The sequence below is a fragment of the Bicyclus anynana genome, chromosome 18 (genome assembly GCF_947172395.1).
Source record: "Bicyclus anynana chromosome 18, ilBicAnyn1.1, whole genome shotgun sequence".
Lineage (NCBI taxonomy): Eukaryota > Metazoa > Arthropoda > Insecta > Lepidoptera > Nymphalidae > Bicyclus > Bicyclus anynana.
The window spans coordinates 4,790,200-4,807,591 of NC_069100.1; the positions used below are offsets into that span (position 1 = coordinate 4,790,200).

Consider the following 17,392-nt stretch of genomic DNA (forward strand, 5'->3'; position numbering starts at 1 on the left):
TCGTGAAATGATATGAAGTGTAGCAAACGTTTGATGATAGTGATCAGATTTCTCATTAAAAACTCAAGAAACCGATTTTGATAATGCTTTCTTTATACTGATTCTTCTGCAGACGAAGTAACTGATTTGCTTGGAAGTAACGTTAGATATTTAGGTAATTAGATAGTGGTCATAAATCTATTCTAAACTTGTGTGTATTATTAATTATTCCACATGGAACAGGTAAATCATTTTACTTTACCTACTCTGTTCCGAGCCTACTTACAATTTAAGCACAAACCGTTGCATCATTCATGGAATAATGGATAAGATAAAAAAGTATAATGGGAATAAATTACTAATTAGTTATTTTACGAGGTTTAGAAGGCTTGACAACTCACACCAGCGGCGAAGAATCCATACAGGCCGATTCCCGCCGGGTTGCCTTTTAAAAATCCATACATACATAATCATTATTGTATTGAATATGTATGGATGTATGAGAAACCATAGTTTGTTTCAAGCGGTATGAATTTCCTTTTCTTTGGGACGGCTTACCTTCGTCAAACTTACATATTTCGCCACTGTTACACACATATGTCTCTCACACATTTCGAGCATCTCTTCTTTGACCTTCCTCTCCGCTAGCAATTTCAACATTCTCCTGGTAGGTAATATGACTTTCATCCCGTTGTGTGTGAAATGTTCATACCAAGATAAAGTGTTTTACAGATAGCATGGGTATGGTGACAGTCGCCTGTATGACGTTCAAAATACGAACTATTATCGTGAATCGCGGCAAGTTTTCATAAGTGAAATGAACTGTGGTGGGCATACCTGCTCCAAGAGACCCAAAAGGGCAAAAATTATTGTCAACATTAACGGCTGATACTGATAAGTCACAAAACTAAGTACGATGGACATTTTCCATTGACGAGATCGATGACATTTTCATGTTAACTTCGTTCGGTAAAGAATTTGGCGAGTACTTATTTCTAATATACTAATCCTTGGCTCTGGTTTTATCGTGGATATATCTGAGGAAGTAATAGACAAATCAATTTTCCAACGTCTTTAAAGTGATGTACTCACATTTTACAATTATTATTTTCTACTAACGGACGCTCGCGACTTCGTCCGCGTAAAATTCAGTTTTTCACAAAGCCCGCAGGAATCATGTATTTTTTTCGTGATAGAAAGTAGCCTATCCTCTATCTTCTAGTGAAAGTCCCATTAAAATCGGTTCAGCCTTTCCAAAGATTAGCGCAGACAAACAGAAAGGCAGACAAACGAAAATTTTAAAAACGCTTGAATACGTTTTAGTATCATGTAAATCTAAAAGCTTTAATCACTTGAAAAAAACACAGTTATTTTTAGATCCCAGGCAGACGAAGAGATTTTTGCCTCGTCGTCATCAACCCATATTCGGCTCACTGCTGAGCACGAGTCTCTTCTCAGAATGAGAAGGGTTAGGCCAATAGTCCACCACGCTGGCCCAATGCGGATTGGCAGACTTCACACACTCAGAGAATTAAGAAAATTCTCTGGTATGCAGGTTTCCTCACGATGTTTTCCTTCACCGATTGAGACACGTGATATTTAATTTCTTAAAATGCACACAACTGAAAAGTTGGAGGTGCATGCCCCAGACCGGATTCGAACCCACACCCTCCGGAATCGGAGGCAGAGGTCATATCCACTGGCTATCACGGCTCTTTTTTTGCCTAGAAAATAAAAAAAAAATCTCGTATTCAACGATGGTCTTGGACCATTTAAATAGGTCTAAGAGGATGGTAGTTAATTACTGGTCGGTTATAACAATTTATGCTTTCTGTTTTGATAGAAGAATACATTTGAAAATCCGTCATTGAGAAAGAATTTTGATGACATTTAGTCATTATTTTTTAGAGAAGAGCTTTTGTGATTTAATTTTAGAAGATTTTATTGAATTTAATTGGTTTTGTTTGTTTCGCTATGGTAAATATAATTAATTTATTTAAAAATTATATTCAAGTCTATTATATATATTATATTCCGTTTTAGTGGCACATCCCGTTTCATTTTATTCTGATTCTGAGATTTTATACCTATTGGTTCCCGGCTGGTGGGAGGCTTTGGCCGTGGCTAGTTACCACCCTACCGGCAAAAACGTACCGCCAAGCGATTAAGCGTTCCGGTACGATGCCGTGTAGAAACCGAAAGGAGTGTGGATTTTCGTCCTCCTCCTAACAAGATATAGCCCGCTTCCATCTTAGATTGCATCATCACTTACCATCAGGTGAGCTTGTAGTCAAGGGCTGCTAGCTTGTAAAGAATAAAAAAAAGTTTCTTTTTGTTATTGTACCACTTAGTCTTGTGCTTGAGGAATTGGAGAATGAGGAATCTATCATAGATCAGATGTTGCGTAAATCTGTCTATTACTTAGGCAGGTATTACATAGGCACAACTTAAAATTTAAAAAAAGTTAACAAATCTTATGGAGAGCCAAGCTCCTAATTCTGCGCGCCCTTACCTACAATTCTCTGACTCTATGTAACCTATGTATACCTTGCATGTAAACCTTGACGGTGACGTAAGCATCGGCTAAAAAAGGATTTTCGAAAATCCCTAGAATATAGTAAAAAATGGTTATCTGGCCCAAATTCTCTTACCTATTCCTAAACCTACTAAGTCAGGACTTATCAGGAGTCCAGATTTCCACACTCACCATGTGTTCAGCTTTAATTTAAATGTTTACCTACGTTTTCAGTGTGCTCAGCCGTCAGGAGGCGGCAGAGGAAACTGGAAAAACTTCGCTAGCACTCAAGCTGAGGAGGATGCATATGATTACGTTAAATTCAGGGTCAATCCCAAGCCAACTGGGTATGATAATTGTTACTTGTACAATATGTCATCATCAATAACAACTCATATTTGGTTTACTGTTGAGGGTTCGTTCTTCTCTCAGACTAAGAGGGTCATAGGCTAATAGTCCACCACGATGATACAGTGGCAGACTTCATACACGTAGAGAATTAAGAAAGGGGAACGGGAAGTAACATTTGAAGTTGTACATTGTAAGGTTTTTTCTGTTACAAATAAGAAGTTGAACATTGTTGTTTAATTTCTTAACCCATAAGTCTTCAAAAAATTCAAACCCATAAGTCTTCAAAAAATGTCGTAAATCTCGGACCCAACAGGGAAATTCGATCAAAGGTCGTTGACCATACAGGTCAAGGATCTTTGATTGTCCCTGTTGGGGACAAATTAAAGATGAATTAAAAATGTCGTAAGACGCTGTAGCAAACTTTTTTTGTGAAAGTAAGGGCTAGATTGGTGAAGGGTGGGCAATTGGCTCCCTCATGTCTCATTATAGATAAAGTTAAAGGTCGTGCTCGTTTGTAGGTTCGTGGGCTCTGTCGCCCATGCGATCAAGGGCGCCTTGGGCGGCGGTATCCTCGGCGGACACGTTGCCTTCATGAAGGCGGGCTTGATAGCGGCACCTTGCGTCTTCCTGTTCGGAGTGTATATGACATACTGCTTATATGTAAGTTTTTATCTAATCTAATATTATTAATAAGTAACTAAGATTTGATTTTACAACCGACGAAAAAACGGATAATCTTATATTGTTTTATTGGAAAGGGCATAAATTGCACTATTATTCTCACGTAATGTAATGTAATCAGCTCATATTCCATGTTGGTCAGTGTTATTTCGTCTAAGATTCGAATGGAATAATCTAGTAAAAGTATCGTTCAGAATTTTTTCCAAAATTGGGCTCAACTTCGGACTTCTCCTTTATTTATATATTTTTATAAAAATAATAAGTAGGTTATTTATATAAACAAAGGCAATTTTATCATTCGTTACGGGAATAGATTGTAAAATTATAACGTAACGAATTTCTAATTTATGGTTATTCATATATTCGTCACAGCTAACTTGCTTCGAGGTACTAAACACTCCACCGATGAAGCCATCAGCGGCTACCTCCTCCTTGTCTTCGGAACACCTAGTATAGGTTCGACGAAAACTGCGCTTTTCGGTGCGGGGTCGCCGTTCTTGCACCTTGGGACTCTTAACGGACTCAGCTCTTCGACCTATATGCCCTGAAAGTTCAGCTTCGCGATTGGCTGAGCTGCATTTCTGATACGATCACATAGAGAAGCTAGTTAAACATACTGGCGATAATTTAATGGATGTTTGTTACTCGCTCACGGCTCAGTGGATGAAACGATCCAGTGGGCAGAAATTATCATTAAGGTCGTAGCTCATTAGAGCCACCCGGGACCCGAACCGCACCGCCTCGCCTCGAGTGGATGGTACTCTTCGTATGGATTTGTATGGGCATACGCTCACTACATCAACTCCATCACCGAATCGCCTCGCTCGCGAGCTGTCCACGCGCGGACGGCGAGTCGACCTTCGATGATAGCTCGCTGTTGGCATGTTTGCTCTGCGTGAAGTACTACTCGAAAATTCGTTGACCACGTGAAGTTCACTGGTCACAACGCGGCGGCCACCTGTCGACTGTCAACAAGTGGACGCCCAGCGACGAGACGGTGCTGGTCGGATCCCGGGTGGATCTAATGAGTTACGACCTTTATAGTCTTAACGGGATCTACAGTGGTGAAACTGCAGTCAAGCCCTGATGATTTCCTGTTATTAAGCAGGAGATATGGAGCCGTTGGATGCTTGCTCAAGCTCGTGGTACTTGGAATTCCTTACAATGGAAAGTAGAGAACGTCCATATGATGATGATGACGTTTATGAATAATAACAAGTAATGTGTTTATGTAACAGATGCTAGTGACATCAGCACAAATTCTGTTCAGAAGAACTCGGGTGTCTTCGATGTCTTACCCAGATGTCGGCGAAGCAGCGATGGCTTGCTTCCCAAATCCTAGTGTTGCAAAATGGGCAACGGCTTTTAGGTAATTAAAATCATGAAACATACAATATTTTCTTTATTATTATAGTTATCAAATTACTTTAGGTACTGCTACAATTGCCAAAAACGATTACACGTTTGAAGTAAAGCTTCTTCAGCTCTCCCTCTCAAGGTCCATTCGCCTCGCCCGTTTACAGTTTTTGTCACGTATTCACCTAGCCTACTGTCCCATGTTAAGTGGAAAGGGGTTGACAGCAGAAGTGGATTTAAAGAACAAAACACAATTTTTGTACGGAAACCTATCAGGTCTAACAATTCCCACCAAGATTGTTACTAGTAAACCCTGGAGTGGCAGAGAATAACCTTGAGCGAAGTCTCGGACTTGTGACCGATGGAGTTAAAGACGTCTTTTAAAGCTAATTAACACTCTCCTTCTCTATTCAAGTCATTCTCCGAATAAGAGTGTGTCGAGGTACGCTACCCTAGTCGACACACTCCTATCTCAGACAACATTGTTCACGTCTACGAGTACACGAGTAAATACCTTCAGGGCAAGAGTGAATATAGGTACAATTTCTAGGCAAGCGCGTTGCATTGCTTTCCATCAGGCATGATTGTAATCAAGTTACTGGGAGGTTTATGATAAACACATGAATTTTTGTATCAATATCGTTAATGGTTTACTGATTACGTTATTTCTTAAAGGTATTCTATGGATGCTATAATATGTATAGACCTGTTTGGCGCTTGTGCTTGTTACCAACTTATAATTGCTAAATCTATAAAGCAACTTGTTGAGAACACGCAACACCCGACAATGGAAGGATTAGGACCAGGTATGAATATTGCACTAATCGTTTTCAGTAGAATCGGTGTGAAAATGGAGTAACTTTTCTCGTTTTCCCAACATTTCCCTTCACTGTTCTGCTCCTATTAATCGTAGCGTGATGAAAAGTATACTATAAGCTGCCCAAGAATATGAAGAATAAATTGTACCAAGTTTTGTTAAAAACCGTCGAGTAGTTTTTGTTTCTATAAGGAAAATACAGAAAGGCAAACTACTTTTGTGCTATGATTGCAGGATATCCCCATCTAAGAGTTTACTTAGCTGCCATGATAATCCCTGTGATATTAATTTGTTTGATAACGCATTTGAAATGGCTGGCGCCGTTTTCTGTTGCGGCTAATGGGGTCGTATGTGAGTATGTGTTTGTGATTTTCTATCGAAAAATTCACAAGGTGTTTACAATAGGCTACTTTCTACTAGATTGAAAAAGAAAACATTTTTTTTGAGACGTGGTTACATAAAAATTTTAATTTTAAATATGTTTTTATGATAATATGAGCCAAAACGCCTGTCGGTCATGATGGTCTGTATTTCAACTGTTTCATGACTTCACTATAACAAATCCCGTAAAAATATTTGACAAAAATATTAGTTAACAATTAGTTTGATACATTAATTATCATTGTGACGTCACAAAATGGACGACAGCGTATTTGATGTTTGGAAAATTTGAAAAATACATGATTTTTAAGTTAAGAGTTATAAGAAATCCTCAACGTTTTTTAATTAATATCGCACTACACGAAATTAATATTGTTATATCAATTAATAAAAGTTCAGGATTTCTTAAAAAAAAACTTAATTCAAAAATCATGTATTTTATTTCAAAATTTCCGAACGTCAAAAACGATGTCGTTCATTTTGTGACGTCATAATGTTTTAATTTAATTTTACACACCTTTTTCCAGTACGCTATTCAGTTTGTATTTAAAAATTGTAATTTAAATCCTTGGTTTCACCGGCCTCAGCGAGCTGCTTGTAAATTCATTCTGTATCATTCTTTATTCTGTGATTATAATAAACATTCTCTTTCTTACGTTTCAGTTTTATGCGTGCTGGTGACTATCTATTATGCGATGCAGTTCAACCCTTCTATGTCTGGTCTTAAGGTTACAACCACGGCGTACAGTTACTTCGAGTTTATTGGCATGTCTGTGTTTAGTATGTCCTGTGTGGGAGTCGTACTGCCCATCGAAAATAATATGGGCAACCCTAAGAATTTTCCAAAAGTTCTTGTCACTGGTAAGATAATAAGGATAGATTTAAAATTTGTTGTTTTAAGACTGTGCAATATCTAATTTGGTGGTTACAAATGGTTCTGGATCTCAGATTCTGGAAAAGTTAGGAGCCGGATATTTGAGTAAATGATATTTTAAAGTGTTAGCTTCGTTATGACTATACAAAATATACAATTTGTAAAACTTTTCTCGATAGTTTATTTTTTTGAAAAATACATGTGTTGCTCACATTTTGCTTTCAATCTCAGGAAAAGCAGACTTCTTAAATTTTTGTTTTGTATAGAAAATTAGGTATATATCTTGAACATGGCCATTTTGTTTTTCGTTATGTTGTTTAATTTACTTGCAATTAGGTAAAAATGGTTTTGGCGCTCACGTTATAAAATTTGCGTCGCGCGTCAATCGCTCCGTGCTTTTCACTCACGTGAAAGTCATATTTCGGCGTCTCGTTTGCGCTTCGAATTTTATCCATATCGTAAAGACGCGCTGCGCGCTCTTAAGCTTAAAACTCACTATTACGCCTGAGACACGTAACGGATACAATATATCACCCCGCTGTTGACTGACGGTTTGCCTTTACCCCGCCAGCCTCTCGCCAGCAACGTTTTACGTCACTTCGTAACATGTCCGAGAGGTGGTGGACATTTTAGAGCAGCAGATTTTGCAATCATCTCATATTGTGTTTACCACGAAATAACATAATTATGGTCATTTTACGTAAAGTGGCATTAATATAGTAGTGGTAGTAGCAAGTATTGACGTAATTTTATTGAAATAATCACGTTAAATGATATACATAAAATCACTGCCATTTGATGTTACATAGCGTAGTTAGGTCATTTTGTAGAAATAACTATTTTAAGTGATCGCAAAGCCGAAGGACAAAAACGATGAAGTGATTTATTATTTGAATGGTAAACCTAGCTACATAATAGGGCTACAGGCTCAGACTAATTAGATAAAGACCTGCCTCGCAAGACATTATTTTTCTGTCAACGCATATGATCAACGATCTTATGCGATTATAAACACTGTCTCTAAAGAATCGATGTTTCATAATTTACAATCGTGTCCGTCGGTTAAAAACCTCCGTAAAAATACCTTTTTGTGTAGTTATATGGTGTAAAAAACGAACAAAAACTGCTAGTTTAGTATAAAATATGTATACAATCTAAGCTAGTTTTCCTTAGAAAATGGCAGAAAATTTTGTTCGTGAATTTGGGTGCGATACTAGTCCTTATGTATTTAGTATTGACTAGTAACTAGCAGTAGCTGTCATTTTCTTCTTTTTTTTTTCATTTATTGTCATGATAAATAACAATATACTCGTACGTTATTACATACCATCACACCTCATTTCTATCAAAGACCACATTCTTTTGATTGATATGGTTATTATCTTTGGACATTTTCCGTGTTTCTTCCACTTTCATTAATCAAGTGATTACAATGTACATTGAACAACGAAAAGTATTTTTCGCGATTAACTGACTACTGAAATTAAAAATCTTTTGTTTTATGAATCTTGGGTTTTTTATTTGTAATTATTTATTTTTCAGGCATGTCTTTTAACGTGGCTTGCGTATTCTTGGTGTCCTTCTTCGGATATGTGGGTTTTTTGGATAAATGCGAATCTCCTATAACAGTCAACTTTCCTATGACCGTGTTAGTATTTTATTAATTTTTGACACATAATAATTTTTATTCCGAAAAAATCTTTGGTTTCTGTGGGATAAGTAAAAGAAATAACTGAAGGTTTATAAAAGATTAGCGGACGACCGCGATTTGGTCCGTCTTAAGACGTCCTTAATTCGGAAATCTCGCAAAATCCGTTCTTAGCGCAGGTCTACCAATTAAAAACTACGTCGCTTCATTGCACGTCTAGCAGTTTTCGATATTTCGTAAGTGACCTTTCGCTTCTATAGATGATGACAAATTTTCAGAGTTCCAAAGATCCTGAAGGCACTGATTGCCATGATGATATACGTGACGCACGCTCTCAATTTCTGGGTGCCCTTCAACCTAGTGTTCTTCTATATAAAGTCTCGCCATAAGAAAGAGGACGAATTGAAGTGGGAACTTATTTACAGGGCAATCATTGTCGCCATTATAGGTGTTGTAGCGATTGTTTTCCCCAATATTAACGCTCTTATGGGGTTCGTGAGTATCTTTTACAATTTATTTGTAATTCTTTATCATTATCAGTCTTTAATGCCATATTATGGAGCCGTGATAGCCCAGTGGCTACGCCCTCTGCCTCCTATTCCGAAGGATGTAGGCTCGCATTCGGTCCGGCCATGCACCGCCAACTGCATAGAGCCAGCGTGGTAGACTACAAGGCCTAACCCCTCTCATTCTGAGAGGAGCTCAGCCGTGAGCCGAATATGGGTTGATAATGAGGAAGATGAAGAAGGCCATATCATTTCTATGACAAGTTAACTCTTGACTGTTGTCTCACCCGATGTTAAGTGACGATGCAGACCAAGATAGAAGCGGAATTATTTGGAAGAGGTGCAAGGTTTACCTATCCCGTATCTCTGAGGCTCTGATGGTGTCTACGCGGGACCGTACCGGAACGCTAAATAGGTCTTTTCGGTAGGTTGGTTAACTAGCAACAGCCGATGCCTACCGCCAGGCTAGTAAATATACAGGGTGCTCGGGAGTATTTCCCATAACTTCAACGTGTTGACGAGTCCACTTATAGGAGCCTGCATAACTAATATTTTTCTAACTAACTAAAAACTTGCTATGTTTTTATGCAAAGTAATTCAAATAATTCTGACTATCCATGAAACGCACGCCTTTATCTATTCTTGCATTTTAAAATACGAAAAACTTGGCTGCGTCATAATTATAAGGATGCGTATATGGGACACATTTTAAGATCTATTTACAAAAGAAATATTATTTACCCCGAAAATAATAATTTTAAAACACATGTTCCTTGAACATTTTTATTTAGTTTTCGGTTAAGAATATAACCCCAAAGTTATGGGAAAAACTCCCGAGCATCCTGTATATTTACTAGCCTGGCGGTAGACATCAGCCGTTGCTAGTTAAACCAACCTACCGGGAAGACCTATTTAGCGTTCCGGTATATTGCCACGTAGACACCATCAGAGGTATGGGATAGGTAAACTTGTACCTCTTCCAAATAATTCCGCTTCCATCTTAGACTGTAGATTTAATGTAACAAAAATTGTTCCAGCTCGGCGCCTTCTGCCTCTCCAACATGGCGTTCATTTGGCCCAACATGATTTACATTATGGTTGTCTGGCAAAGACCTGGCCTTGGTAAATATAGATGGCGTCTGTGGAAGGGGATAGCACTGATTTCGATCGGGATATTCATATTCATATGCGGCAGCGTTGTCAGTATCAACGAACTGGCGTCCATGTTTGTACCGCAAAAGCCGAAACCTCAACCTACGCCTTAAATGAAGCCTTTGAGAGAGCTTATTTAGTGTTGGATAACATTATATTAGGTATAGTTGTCATTGTAAAATTCAAGCGAGAGATAATCTTATTCTCGGACTACCTGGAGCAGGGTTTCTCAAAGTGGGGTACGCGAATTCCTAGGGGTTCGCCATTCGACGGCAGGGGGTTCGCGACAAGATTTACGTAATGGTGGTGATAACTGATACCATACCGAGTCAGAATTAACGTTAAAATTGTCCAAAATTACTTCTAACATTGAATTCATTTGCGACACGAAACAAGCACACCCATCACATTAATATTACAAAGACACTTCTTTTGGTACTTTATGTGTTAACTTTTATTCAAATAAAAACCTTATTTTCTTCAATAGGCAAATTAATTTTTTCTTGGGGGGGGGGGGGAGGTCTGGGTTCATTAGTTAGTAAGGGGTTCGCTGTCACTTGGAAATTTTAACAGGGGTTCGTGGAGCCGAAAGTTTGAGAAACCCTGATCTAGAGTTAGGGCGGTTTTATATTTGTCTGACGTGTCGTGTCGTGACTCATCAGAACAGAATCGGATCAGAAAATAATGTTTAACGCCCGTTAAAAAGCGCTCGTGCGAATGAGGGCTAACCCTCCTTTTGGATTCTCGCAGCAGTCGAGTGAAAGGGTTAAGGAATGCGATTCCATCATGCATAACAGTATCTAGATCAAATTCCCTAGACTTAATATTTTGCCTAAAAGTGAATAAATTGTAACGTATTTTGGGAGATTTACCTATTTATTTATGAGGTTTGTAAGTTATTATTTTAAAGAATTATGCTGTTAAACATTTTACAAACAAAACTTTTCTATTATATATATTAAACTATTTTCGATATTTAATTTGTTTTTAATTCTTAATTAGTAGATATACCTACTTAATGTAGTTCTTTGCATTCAACTTGCAGAACATGACATGGTTTTGTGATTATATCATCATTACAACCTGTTAGAAGTGCCCAGACCCCTAGCCAAGTACGTCGATTCTCTTTCTACAATTGCTAACGCTTCGAAAACTAGAAAAATGTCAGTAAAGTAATGAATAAGTAGGGTGAAACAGAGGTTGAAAGTTTGTATGGAAAGTCCTTCATTTTTCAGATTGCCTTTGTAAAAATTGGTATGTGTACTTATTACCAAAAAAGTACTAAAAATAATGCCATTCAAGTATTTTTCATAATTCTATCCCTAAAGGGTATCGAATTAACTAATACTAACTAACTAAGTACTAAATGTATTTTTCCATAATTCTATCCCTAAAATATAAATCGTTCAAGTTTTGAGTTAAAGTTTTGTAAATTGTTTACAGTTGTCTAGCTCTGTTTCTGTCATGATACGTCAATGTACCAACGTATCATGACATAGTATCGTGACACTAATAGCGGAATTATTTAACTGACGTGTCGTGTCGTGACGCATCAGAACAGAATCGGTATCATACATTTTGTATGCGAAACAGCAGAAGCCATCACGACATGTCACAACACACGTGTAAACGTTGTCATACAAAATGATGATACCGATTCTGTTCTGATGTGTCATGACACGAAACATCAGACGAATATAATTCCGCCTTTATTTAAAATTGCTAACACTATGGGATGAAATAGGGATTGAAAGTTTATCGATTTCCACGCGGACGAAATTGCGGGTGTTCGCTAGTATAAAATAACATTCGTCTTCGGCAGCTAGGTACGCATACTATCCCAGCTGAACTAAAAATAGTCCGGAACGCATGCGTTGCCGCCCGTTCCAATTACTGGCCGGCGCTCGCGCAGCCCGGTCCTAAATATTCCTTATTTTTAAATTTTTAAAATAGGAACAATCGAACATCGACTGGAAACGGCCATCTTTGAAAACGGTACACATATTTACTAGAAATCGTTACTTTCCGAACTCGAGCTTAACAGTTAATTTTCAATCGCGTTTTAAGCTCGAGCAAAAGAAAAGTAACCATTTTTATTTTTATAACAACTGTTTAGTGTTTTATTAGCCACAGTTTTGTGTTCGTTGTAGATGTGTGTGTGAAAAATGTGTGACCAGTGCACTAGGCGGTAGGTGTTCTATGGATTTTTGATGACACGTTGGTATGTATATCATTCATATGAGCTTTTTATCGGCCTCTCGTTATAGAAGAGGAGTTATGCTTAAGGAGCTTGCCCAGCACGTATCTTTATGTACTAATGGTAAGGTACTGGATATCACGTGTCTCAAACGATGAAGGAAAAATATCGTAAGGAAACCTGCATACCTGAGAATTTTCTTAATTCTCTGTGTGTGTGAAGTCTGCTAATCCGCATTAGGCTAGCGTGGCGGACCATTAGTCTAATCTAACCCCTCTGGTATAATACTGCCGAACTAGAATTATATTGTTGGTAAATCGATCAAAGGATCTTCGTAATACATGTGGTCTTTGGGCCAAGGAACATAATATTTATTACGAGTATACTGCTGAAAGGAGATCATTCACGCTCCATACATTTTTGGGCTCTTTTTGAAAGTGCCGGCCAACGAAAAAAAATGGCACGACTCGTTAGAATTAGCTATTTGGAGCAATAGCTAATATGGCATAAAAGTTGACAAGTGGCTCTGAACCAAGTTATACAGGTTCGACGATTCGTTATTTCCATACATTTTGTCAATTTTCAAAAGTGCCCGTTAAGAAAAAAAAACTGATACTTATCGTTAGAACTGCCCATTTGGAACAATAGTTAGTATGGCACAAATGTTGTAAGATTGCTCTGAATCAAGTTATACAGGTTCGATGACTCGTCACTTCTATACATATTTTTTGAGTTTTGTAAGTGCCCACCAACAATATAAATGATACGTATCGTTGTAACTAGCCATTTGCAGCAATAGTTACTATGGCATAAACTTTTTAGTATAGCTCTGTGTCCATTTATACAGTTTAGATGATTCATCAAATCCATATGTTTTATTGATTTTTAAAATGCCGTTTTACAAAAATATGGCACTTATCGTCAGAACTGCCCATTTGGAGTAATATTTAGTATGTCACGAATGCTGTTGGTTTGGCCTAAACCAAGTTATAAAGGTTCGATGTCTCGTCACTTATATGCATTTTATTGAGTTTTGTAAGTGCCCACCGACAATATTAATGATACGTATCGATTTAACTGGTCATTTATGGCAATAGTTAGTATGACACGAATGTTGGATTGCTCTAAACCAATTTATACATGTTAAATGGCATGTCATCTCCATATATTTTATTGATTTTAAAAGGTGCCTGCCAATAAAATTCTTACACGTATCATTTTAACTGATCATTTAGACATATTTTGTCAATTAATATGGCAGACACGTTGTATAAATGGTCTGATCCAAGTTATACAGGTGTGACTATTTGTAATATTCATACATTTTCTTGATTTTTAAGTGCCAACCATAAAAATGGTACGTATCATTAGAACTGGCTGTAATAGGAATAGGAGCAATAGTTAGTATAGTACAAACGTTGTAAGCCTGCTCTGAGCCATGTTATACAAGTTCAATGATTCTTTATTTCTATGCATTTAAGCAATAAAGTTAGTAGGTAGATATGACAGAAACATTGTATGATTGCTCTGATCCAAGCTATTTGCGTTCGATGATTCATCACTTATGTTTTTGTTGATATCTGAATGTCATGGGAAACATTAAATAATGTTGCACAATAATGTTGAATTTGTGCAAATGCTTAGAATCGTTATTTCTATATTTTATTATTGCTTTTATGTTTTCCAAAAGTTATATAACTTGTTTCAGTACTAGAATTTTTCTGAAACGTGTGCAACGTGCTACTATTACTCCTAATGACTAGTTTTAACGTTAGGTACCATATTTTAGGTGAACGGTACTTTAAAAAATCAGTAAAATATATGGATTTGACGAATCATCTAAACAGTATAACTTGATTCGTATCTATACTACAACGTTTATATCATATTAACTATTACTAAAAATGGCTAGTTATAAAGATAAATAGCATTTACTTTGTTACTTACAAAACTCCATCAAATATATTGAAGTGACGAGACATCGAACCTTTATAACTTGGTTCAGGCCAAACCAACAGCATTCGTGACATACTAAATATTACTCTAAGTAGGCAGTTCCGACGATAAGTGCCATATTTTGATTTGACGAATCATCTAAATTGTATAACTGGACACAGAGCTATACTAAAATGTTTATGCCATAGTAACTATTGCTGCAAATGGCTAGTTACAACGATACGTATCATTAATATTATTGGTGGGCACATACAAAACTCAAAAAATATGTATAGAGGTGACGAGTCATCAAACCTGTATAACTTGATTCAGAGCAATCTTACAACATTTGTGCCATACTAACTATTGTTCCAAATGGGCAGTTCTAACGATAAGTATCAGTTTTTTTTCTTAGCGGGCACTTTTGAAAACTGACAAAATGTATGGAAATAACGAATCGTCGAACCTGTATAACTTGGTTCAGAGCCACTTGACAACCTTTGTGCCATATTAACTATTGCTCCAAATAGCTAATTCTAACGAGTCGTGCCATTTTTTTTCGTTGGCCGGCACTTTCAAAAAGGGCCCAAAATGAATGATCTCCTTTTGTGTAAAACTTTAAATAAAACGCTTAGATTGAATAAAACTCCATTATATAAAAATACTTACAGTTAAAACTATGCAAGTAAAACTGAAGATATATAGCCCGCATTAGTAGCCCGCATTAGGAGAAATTGAATAAGACTCGATTAGATAAAACTACTTACACTTAAAACTACACATGTAAAACTGAAGGTCTATAGCCCGCATTAGTAGCCCAATCAAATAAGAAAAATAAAGAGGTCAACCTCGAAATGAGAGATAATAAACTGTAAACTCTTATAGGTACTCTTTCATTTTGGTTTTCTTATAGTTGTCTCAAAATGTAGTCTCATTTGTTTATTTCTCGTTTTTAAAAAATCTTAACAATGTTATTAATATAAAATATTTAATACAAAACACAATAAAAATCTATAAAAATAATCAACCCTCCCGCTGCGGGACATTTGAGTGCCTAAGCAACCAGTGGTCAGGGCTCCCGAGTGAGGAACCTTCTCACAATACGCGCCGTCTCAAGAATCACTTCAGCCTTCTGTACCCGACTCTTGATCCAACAGTTAAGTGAAAGCTGTTTAAGATGTTGGTCGAAGCTTTTCGCTATAAGACCATTGACTGAAATTAGTATTCTATAAAAATAATAATTGTTATTGTTCTGTTATTGATTAATTAATTAAACAATAACAAAGTTTCTCAAGAACCTAATCAATCAAAAAACATCATACCATACAATTAATCAAATTATAACATTGCCAAGAAATTTATCGGCGAATTACAATATACATCGGTTGCATTAACTGTCTTGGGTGATTGATAGTAACAGGCGTATAGACTAAACACTGGTCTAACAAAGCAGTTGCGAAGTGCCAGGGTCGAGTTCTGGGTCAGGCTTTTAAAGGCCTTTTAGAGGTGGATATACAAAACTGAGGTCCTGGGTTTGATCCCCGGCTGGGCCGATTGAGGTTTTCTTAATTGGTCCAGATAGGGCTGGTGGACCCTGCCGACAAAGACATCGTACCGAAAAATGATTTAGCATTCCGGTACGATTTGCCGTGTAGAAACCGAAAGGGGTGTGGATTTTCATCCTCCTCCTAACATGTTAGCCCGCTTCCATTTTTGACTGCATCATCACTTATCTATTCATGATGAACTTCCGCAAAGTAACGCCTGCTTCTATGCAATAATTTAGGTTAATCAAGTTTAAATGGATTTGTCCAATCTAATTAATTAAATTATATAAATAGGTAAGTGTGTCTATCGCATAAGTATCGCATGCCTACAATGTGACAAAGATTAGGGTACGACCACACTTGAGGTACTCGTAAAGCCAAAATTAATCTTAAACGCAAAATATCCTTTACACTGTACACTGAAAAACTCACACCCATGGCGTGCGAGATCATGGACCATCTAGCTACGACCTTCAGTAAAGTCATAGAAGCTGATTCTGATAACGACATGGCAATGACGGCTATGAGTCTTCTAAATACTATGCAAACTTTACTTAACGTTATGGAGGACTCTCCTGAAATAATGGTGCAATTAGAAAAAATAGCCTTACGCGTTGTTGGACATATTCTGCATCACACTATCATAGAGTATTATGAAGAAGCTATGTCACTGATCTGTATTTTAACCTCAAAGACAATATCAGAAGACATGTGGAAAGCTTTTGAGATGTTGTATCAGGTATTTGAAAAGGAAGGCTCCGATTACTTCACAGATATGATGCCAGCCTTACACAACTATATAACAGTTGACACTAATGCCTTTTTGTCAAATGAGAATCATGTACTGGCTATGTTCAACATGGCAAAAGGAGGCTCCTTTTGCCATGTTGAACATAGCTGTAACAAGAACATACTGTATTTCCCGACCGGTAACTTAATAAAAAAAAATATAGGTAGGTACTTATGAGGACGTATATTTTTATTGTTTAACACTCAGATTATTATTAAATCGTTTCTGAGTCTGAACTAACTGTTGTAACGACTTCGTGCGCGTGAAATTAGGTTCTAAATAATTGTCTCTTTCTGAATAAGTATAGTTTTTTGGTAGTTTTATGCAATGTCAATAAATTATAGTTGTTTATTTCAAGAATTTTTAAAAAGTTAAAATAAGTCTTTTTGAAGTTATAACTTCTTATGGGGGCGGGATGTAAACCGTTTCGTAACGTAACGCATTATGGCGCCACTCTGACTGGCATCCTTTTATCTCACGCATAAGCCACCAGTGTGCTCAATATTTTTATTCTGTTACTATCGCCTTGACGTTAACGTGAATGTAAATGGAATTGAAACAGTTGTGCAGTCTGCCAGTAGATGGTGCTGTTTCAATTCCTTAGAAATTCACGTTTACGTTAACACGATGGTTACAGTATCAAAGCGCAGCTAGGCCCTCTGA

General features: G+C 37.1%; 3 protein-coding genes across 20 annotated transcripts in view; all 3 read left to right on the forward strand.

Annotated features, from left to right (window-relative positions):
* Nucleotides 1-213: 213 nt before the first annotated feature.
* Nucleotides 214-8,349, forward strand: LOC112049793 (proton-coupled amino acid transporter-like protein pathetic). The gene is made up of 6 exons (XM_052886965.1): nucleotides 214-222; nucleotides 2,729-2,841; nucleotides 3,364-3,505; nucleotides 4,765-4,895; nucleotides 5,558-5,688; nucleotides 6,744-8,349. The coding sequence occupies exons 1-6, from the start codon at nucleotides 214-216 to the stop codon at nucleotides 6,995-6,997; spliced, it is 780 nt and encodes a 259-aa protein (XP_052742925.1). The 3' UTR covers nucleotides 6,998-8,349.
* Nucleotides 8,350-8,886: 537 nt separating this feature from the next.
* On the forward strand, nucleotides 8,887-10,657 carry LOC112049801 (proton-coupled amino acid transporter-like protein pathetic). Its single transcript, XM_024087839.2, has 2 exons — nucleotides 8,887-9,097; nucleotides 10,146-10,657. The coding sequence occupies exons 1-2, from the start codon at nucleotides 8,912-8,914 to the stop codon at nucleotides 10,371-10,373; spliced, it is 414 nt and encodes a 137-aa protein (XP_023943607.2). The 5' UTR covers nucleotides 8,887-8,911; the 3' UTR covers nucleotides 10,374-10,657.
* Nucleotides 10,658-12,133: 1,476 nt separating this feature from the next.
* LOC112049806 (ryanodine receptor) overlaps nucleotides 12,134-17,392 on the forward strand; it is a 143,918-nt gene continuing 138,659 nt past the window's right edge. For all 18 annotated transcript variants that reach the window (XM_052887104.1, XM_052887089.1, XM_052887090.1 and 15 more), the window contains exons 1-2: nucleotides 12,134-12,255; nucleotides 12,411-12,481. The gene's annotated coding sequence lies outside the window, so the exon portion shown is untranslated. The remainder of the gene's footprint in view (nucleotides 12,256-12,410; nucleotides 12,482-17,392) is intronic.